The sequence below is a fragment of the Toxorhynchites rutilus genome, chromosome 2, assembly GCF_029784135.1.
Source record: "Toxorhynchites rutilus septentrionalis strain SRP chromosome 2, ASM2978413v1, whole genome shotgun sequence".
Lineage (NCBI taxonomy): Eukaryota > Metazoa > Arthropoda > Insecta > Diptera > Culicidae > Toxorhynchites > Toxorhynchites rutilus.
The window spans coordinates 93794400-93802592 of NC_073745.1; the positions used below are offsets into that span (position 1 = coordinate 93794400).

At 38.7% G+C, this 8193-nt stretch overlaps 1 protein-coding gene across 1 annotated transcript; it reads left to right on the forward strand.

The window, feature by feature from the left end:
• Positions 1–2070: 2070 nt before the first annotated feature.
• Positions 2071–4356, forward strand: LOC129764882 (actin, muscle-type A2-like). The gene is made up of 2 exons (XM_055764438.1): positions 2071–2199; positions 2784–4356. Exon 2 carries the CDS (start codon positions 2813–2815, stop codon positions 3941–3943), a length of 1131 nt encoding a protein of 376 aa, XP_055620413.1. The 5' UTR covers positions 2071–2199; positions 2784–2812; the 3' UTR covers positions 3944–4356.
• The last annotated feature ends 3837 nt before the right edge of the window (positions 4357–8193 follow it).

The following is an 8193-nucleotide window of genomic DNA, read 5'->3' on the forward strand; positions in this document are numbered from 1 at the left end:
GGAATTTTTCTCTAAATATTTATTTGATAGTTTTTGAATGAGAAATTTTTGGAAAATTTAAGTTTTTTCAACTTTTCTTCGAAAATCTTAGCTCATAAACTATAAGACCTACGAAATATCAGTAGAAAAATTAAATATAGGAAATTATTTCAGTTTTTATTCAAAAATATCAAACAAATTTTTAAAGAAAAATTTAATTGAAAATGAAATATTTTGAATATTGAAGTTCATTTTTCTCAAGAAAATGTGTTTTTCAAAATTTAAAAAAAATGATATGAATAGCCCTTACAACAAGTCACCCATCACAAGCCACCTATAAATCGGAAGATTGGGACTTTTACAGGGAAAGAGTTTTTCTAACAACAGCTTTTTCATGTTTCCGATTAATGTTTAACTCGAAACATTTTTTTAGTATAAAATATCATGTGTATAAAATATACATGTTCTGCAGACTTTTTTCTTTTTAGAAACATATCAAGTACATGTCAAACGCGAGAAATTACACACAAAAATGTTACGAGTAAAACATTATTTTTTCAGGAGTCTCCCTACAAAAATGCCATATATTCCAGAATATATAAAAGATAGAAAGTTGGCGTCTTCGACAAGAGTTCATTTTTTTATTAGATCTAATTGTCGAATAGACTATACTATACGCTCTCGAGTTTAAACAAGATTAGGATTAGTTGTATTTAAAAAAAATTCTCTGTAAAAGTGCCCATCTTTCGATGCATGGGTGACTTGTTGGAAATAGTAAGGGCTATTCATATTTTTTTTTTGAGAATAAAAAAATACGTGTTTGAGAAAAATAAATTTCAATTTTTAATTTCTTCTTTCAATGTAATTTATATTTTTTTGTATTTTTTATGAAAATTCAAACAATTTCCTACATTTCAAGCTATGATGAGAGATTTCTAGATAGTATAGTTTTTGAGTTGAAACAATTGGTAGAATAATAAAAAAACTGCTCCATTTCAAACAGTAGTCTAATTCTTTTTTGAATATTTTCAAGTATTTACACTCGCAACATTTCACTACAATGCTGCCAATGGCATGTCGACTTGACGTGAAACCTGTCTATAGCTTCTACACGCTGTTTCAGCTCCTATACACAGTATGTGTCCTTATAATGCAGCAATAACTGTAAAACATCTTCTAGCATGGAAAGGGTGCCTAGGCATGAGTAACGAAAAGATCAAAACGGTAAAAGGGTTTACGATGTTGAGTATTTCAATTTTACGAAATTTCAATTCCAGAAATTGTCTTGGATAATGGTTTGCACGGAACAACAAAATTTGTTTTCAAACACTCGTTCTATATTGTCAAAAAACATCTTTCATATCCCTATCGTTGTAGTCGTTTCACTTAATGAAGTAATCTGTTCAACGTACAATCTGATACATTTGCGATAGTTAGTTGTATCTTGCACAGTATCGCAAACAACAAACGTTCGCTTCTCCACAACATTACCGGAATTTAAATCACCATTCATGCTGCTTTAAATCACTTTTGGTATATTTAAATAGACCCCTCAATTCACAAAATCAATGCGAATAAGTTCTCAAATATCCGCACGATCTTTCGGACAATTGACTTACACGTTTGTGCATGGTGATGATTGAAATTCTTCAAATTTTTCATTGGATCAGAAGTCTCAACAAGGTCGAATTGAAAAACAACGAAGGTGGGTGGGAATTTACCGAATGCATTGAATGTAGAGAAACTACGGGCAACAATACACATTTAGGGATTTTTTCTTTCAACTCTCGCTTTCGCGCTAATTTTGTCACACATCAGTTATTCGTGTTTATTGTTATCCTTCTAGTTCGATCTTTGGTCACCACCTGTCGGAAGCGCTGCTATCTTGGCTGACCGGCGCTAGTAACCACCTCTCTAGCAGCAAAATTACGAAGGTGTATTAAAAATATTTTACATAGGTTTTTTTTTCTCCGATCTCGGTGAAATTTTTTGTTCCACCCGTGGGAGTGAAGGAATCGGAAGATATAGAAGGAGATATTGTCTCGCCACTAACCGCTGATAACATGCGTAGTTGCGCACTTCGACTTTCTTCTGTTCTTCGAAATGAAGAAGATATTTCTAAAAATATGTACATATCTACATATTACTTGAGACCGTCAATCGTCAGTCGCCATCCTACCGACAAGCCGGCAAGACATCTTCCGCTAATCTTTCCGAAGGGTTAGTGTCTGTTTTTTTTTGTGTTTGAGTGTTATATTTTGAACTTGTTTCAATTTATTGCATTTCTTATAAGTTGGAGAGTTAGTTAACGGTGAAACTGGTCAACTGAAAATTGGTGAACAAACGTGCTTTTGTGTGGTGAATGGGACAATTGGATTATGATCAAGTAGTCTTAACAGATTGTTCAAACAGTGCATCTTTCGCTTGATTGTTTCTAATTTTGGGCAATTGAATTTGAACGGTAGATTGAACAGTTTGGATTATTAGTTATATTTCAATCATAAATTAGTGGCTTATAGGTACTGAAGTGCAAATCCAACAATAAAAGTTGATAGTTTTTCACAACAGTATCGAAAGTTTTTTAGTAAAAAGTTCAGTTAACTAGTCTCACAAACAATTTTGGATGCCAACTGTACAAATTACTGAACCTTTGCTATGTATGAATATTTTTCCTAATGAAATCACATATGCATCGTAATCTAATTTTCAAGAGCAGTTTAGTACATTGATTTTCACCTACCACGGTGAACAGATTTAAGTTTGTGTTTGTATTGACCGTTGCGTTTTTGTCTTCTCTTCTGCAGAACAGTAAAACAAAACCCAATTAGCCAAAATGTGTGACGATGATGCTGGAGCACTGGTCATTGACAACGGATCCGGAATGTGCAAGGCCGGTTTCGCTGGTGATGATGCCCCACGTGCCGTCTTCCCATCCATTGTCGGCCGCCCACGTCACCAGGGTGTGATGGTCGGTATGGGTAACAAGGACTCGTACGTCGGTGATGAGGCCCAGTCCAAGCGTGGTATCCTCACCCTGAAGTACCCAATTGAGCACGGTATCATCACCAACTGGGATGATATGGAGAAGATCTGGCATCACACCTTCTACAATGAACTGCGTGTTGCCCCAGAGGAGCAGCCAGCTCTGCTGACCGAAGCCCCCCTGAACCCCAAGGCTAACCGTGAGAAGATGACTCAGATCATGTTTGAGACCTTCAACCTGCCAGCCATGTATGTTGCCATCCAGGCTGTTCTCTCCCTGTACGCCTCCGGTCGTACCACCGGTATCGTTCTGGATTCCGGTGATGGTGTCTCCCACACCGTCCCAATCTATGAAGGTTATGCTCTGCCCCATGCCATCCTCCGTCTGGATCTGGCTGGTCGCGATCTGACCGATTACCTGATGAAGATCCTGACCGAGCGCGGTTACTCTTTCACTACCACCGCTGAACGTGAAATCGTTCGCGATATTAAGGAAAAGCTGTGCTACGTTGCTCTGGACTTCGAGAATGAAATGGCCACCGCTGCCAACTCCAGCTCCCTTGAGAAGTCCTATGAACTTCCCGACGGTCAGGTCATCACCATCGGTAACGAGCGTTTCCGCGCCCCAGAAGCCCTCTTCCAGCCTGCCTTCCTGGGAATGGAATCTGCCGGTATCCACGAAACCGTCTACAACTCGATCATGAAGTGCGACGTCGACATCCGTAAGGATCTGTACGCCAACACTGTCCTGTCCGGTGGTACCACCATGTACCCAGGTATTGCTGATCGTATGCAGAAGGAAATCACCGCCCTGGCTCCGTCCACCATCAAGATCAAGATCATCGCCCCACCAGAGCGTAAATACTCCGTCTGGATCGGTGGATCCATCCTGGCTTCCCTGTCTACCTTCCAGTCGATGTGGATCTCCAAGGAGGAATACGACGAATCCGGCCCATCCATTGTCCACCGCAAGTGCTTCTAAGTTACTTCCTCGCAAGGGAACGCAGTTTAGAACATCGGAAGCAGTCGGTTCAACAACATTCCGAGCCGCTGCAGGTTGAATACATTAACAGCAACACCAACAGCAGTAGCAACATCGGCAAACATCGTTTGCGATTCAACAATGTTTGTGTAAATAATTTTCTGTTCATGATATGAACCATTATCTATATGTTTTGAGGTGCTTCTAGTGACAGACCGCTGAGTTGTTAGGAGAAAATTAGATGGCTTTCTGGGAAAAAAAATAGAATAATCGATATCAAACATCTCAACATCGATTTAAGAACATCAATTCATTCTATTATATAAGGCGTCGAAATCAACATCAAATTATTTTTGTTATAATTTTTTAATGTTTATGAAATAATCAAAATAACTTTAAAAAAAATCAAATAATATGATTTTGTTTCTTTTTCCACTGTGTATTCGGGAACATTCCGAACTTTATTACCTTATTACAGCCATTCCATGCCAAACCGATATAGTGTTTCTCAGATTTTCGTCAAAAGTGGTAGTTTCGTTCTTTATCGCAAACTATTAGACCCGTATTTTTTATTTTTTTTTGTTAGTGTGCACATTTTCATTTTAGGATGATCCGAAATATCGACTTTTTCCCCTTTTTTCCAAAAATGACACTTTTCAAAAATACATAACTTGTGAACTATTGAACCGATTTGGACGATCGACATATCAAACTAAAGCTTATAAGCTAGCTAAGCTTATAAGTTCTTGGAAAAAAGCAACGCTTGCAAAAATTTCAGGTTTTGGTTTTGTCATTATTGATTGTATTTGTTTTTTATAGTTTTCATGGTCTCGGGACCAAGGGCGCTATATATTTTTTATATTCATTCTGGAAAGCTGAGGATTTTTCACATAACATATCTCGAAACCAGGGAGGCGTTTTTTTCGTTTTTGAGTTATGATTTTTCAAAGTTACCCGATGGTTCAAAATATCATTTTTCTCTTTTTCCCAAAAATTTGTTTTTTCGAAAAATTATTACTTTGGAACTGCTGGACCGATTCAGATGGTCGACATATCAAATTATAGCCTACTAGCTTTTTCTTTTTTGAAAAAATAACACACTTGCCAATTAATTGGATTATAGTCACATACATCCAGTCTAGTCGCACAGATATATTGAACGAAAACTGAAAACATGTTAATTTTGAAAAATCATAACTTAAAAACGAAAAATAACACCTCTCTGGTATTTGGATATATTATGTGAAAATACCGCAGCTTTCAGGAAAAAATATTAAAAAAATATGGCGCTCTTGGTCCCGAAACGATGTAAGCTATAGAAAACAAATATAATCAATATTTACGAAAACAAAATCCATTTCTATTCAGAGTGTAATATTTTTTTAAACAAGACTAGCTTATTGGCTTGAATTTGATATGTCGATCATCTGAATCGGTTCTGTAGATCGAAAGTTATGATTTTTTGTAGTGGAAAAAATGGGAAAAAAATATTTTTCGGATCATCGGTTATCTTTGAAAAATAATAACTCAAAAACGAAAGAAAAGGTTTTTCTGGTTTCGAGCTATGTTATGTAAAACATTCTCAGCTTTCCGAAAAAAATATAAAATATTATAGCGCCCGAGACCATGAAAACTATAAAAAATAAATACAATCAATTATGTCGAAACCAAAATTGATTTTTTGTGCAACTCTGGTATTTTTTCAAAAAAGCTAATTGGCTTTAATTTGATATGTCGAACATTCAAATCGGCTCAGTAGTTCAAAAGTTATGAATTTTTGAAAAAAGTGGAAAAATTTGATTTTTCGGACCACTTTAATAATAATAATAATAATAATAATAAAAATAAATAAACGATTAATAAAATAAACGAAAGGGAGTTTTACAGCCGCATCAAAAAGAAACGCAATAATTACGATGGTGGTCTTCCTGAGATTGACGAAGTTACCCAGTTTTGGTCAGGCTTATGGGAGAACCCTATTCAACACCGAAGTAACAGGATGTGGCTGGCAGAAGAAGAGGAATATGGAAACGGACTTGAAGCAATGCCTGCCGTTATGGTAACCGCCCATGATATCAACGAAGCCATTCGATATTCCAGGAATTGGGCTGCGCCAGGACCAGATTTCGTGCACAATTTCTGGTACAAAAAGTTTTCTTCAACTCATGGGCGAATGGCAGAGTGCTTCAATAAGGTATTAGAAAATCCCCAAACAACACCGGAGTTCGTGACCAGGGGAATTACTCATCTGATGCCAAAGGATCAAGACACAGCGAATGCGGCGAAGTACAGGCCAATAACATGTCTAACGAGCCTGTACAAGCTACTTACGTCGGTGATTAATAAAAAGATACAAAACCATTGCGAAGTTAACGAAATATTAACAGAAGAACAGAAAGGCTGTAAACAGAACACGCGGGGCTGCAAAGATCAACTCGTTATCGATGCAGTCATCGTCGGACAAGCAAGCCGAAACAGAAGGAACCTGAGTATGGCGTACATTGACTATAAAAAAGCATACGACTCAGTACCGCATACGTACCTGATAAAGGTACTAAAAATGTACAAGATACATGATGGCGTCATCAGGTTTATGGAACACGCAATGGTAAACTGGAGCACCTCGCTTAGTATCACCGACGGAACAACTATGTTGAGATCCAGAACTCTCAATTTTCGCAGGGGAATATTCCAAGGTGACACATTCAGTCCTTTGTGGTTTTGCCTTGCGATGAACCCCTTGAGCAGAGCACTCAACCGAAGCAGCCATGGCTACCATATCAACAGAACAACGACAATAAACCATACCTTCTATATGGACGACTTGAAACTGTTTGCGGAATCAACAGAAGCGCTACATAGTCTTCTACAGTGTGTTAGCGACTTTAGTGCGGATGTGCGGATGGAACTTGGAATCGAAAAGTGTAAGGCAGTACAGCTCCACCGTGGACGATTGGTGGAGACTGAAGGATTCCGCATTAACGAGAGTGAAGTGATTCAAGATTTGGTGGAAGGCGAATCCTATAAGTACCTGGAATTTCTGCAATTGAAAGGGATTTGTCACACAAAAATCAAGAAGGAACTCCAGGAACAATTCTTGATCAGAATCAACCAGGTTTTGAAAACAAACCTCTGCGGCGGCAAAAAAATCAAAGCCGTCAATACGTTTGCCGTTCCTTTACTCACGTACAGTTTCGGGGTGCTGAAGTGGACGAAAACCGATTTAGAAACAATAGAAAGAGCAATGAGAGTGACGTTCACAAAGCACCGTATGCACCATCCAAAGTCGTCCATAGAAATATTCACCTTGCCACGTGTTGAAGGAGGAAGAGGTGTCACTGATATTAGAGCGCTTTGCAGTTCCCAGATCCAGCAGGTGCGGAGTTACTTCGTGGAAAGTCAGACCCGTCACGATATCTATCGCGCTGTCTGTGAAGCGGACCGTGGATTCAGTGCCCTGCATCTGGCGCAGGAGCAGTACGAACTTAGCTGCAATTTGCAGACCATAGAAGAAAAAACAACATCATGGAAGCAAAAGGAACTTCATGGGACACACACCCTCATCGTTTAGAGCAAGCGCATATCGACAAAGTATTATCGAACACGTGGCTGGTGCGAGGTGAACTCTTTTCTGAAACAGAAGGGTTTATGGTAGCCATCCAGGACTGGATAATAGCGACCAAAAACTACCGGAAGTACATCTTGCACGAAAACGTTGTTGACTGTTGCAGAAAGTGCAATAAAGTAGGAGTACGATAGAACACGTCATAGCCGGCTGTGGAGCGCTAGCCGAATCAGCTTATCTCAATCGTCACAACTCGGTTGCCAAGATTGTTCATCAACAGCTAGCATCAAAACGCAACTTGGTAAATCAGTTGGTACCCTACTACAAGTATATTCCGGATCCGGTTTTGGAAAATAGCTGCTACAAGTTGTACTGGGATCGCGAGATTATTACGGATGTCCGAATACCAGCTAATCGCCCTGATATTGTGGTCTACGATAAAAATAAGAAAGAAGTGCTGATAATAGACATTGCAGTACCGTTAGACCACAATCTACAATCTACGTTTGCTGCCAAGATAACCAAGTATCACGACTTGGCAGAAGAACTAAAACAAATGTGGCATTTGAAAGGCATCCGTATTATACCAGTAGTGATCTCTGCTACTGGTTTAGTTCCACACTCTCTCACGCAGTCATTGGAGGAGCTGCAAGTAACAGAGCAGCTTGCGGTTATGCAGAAAGCG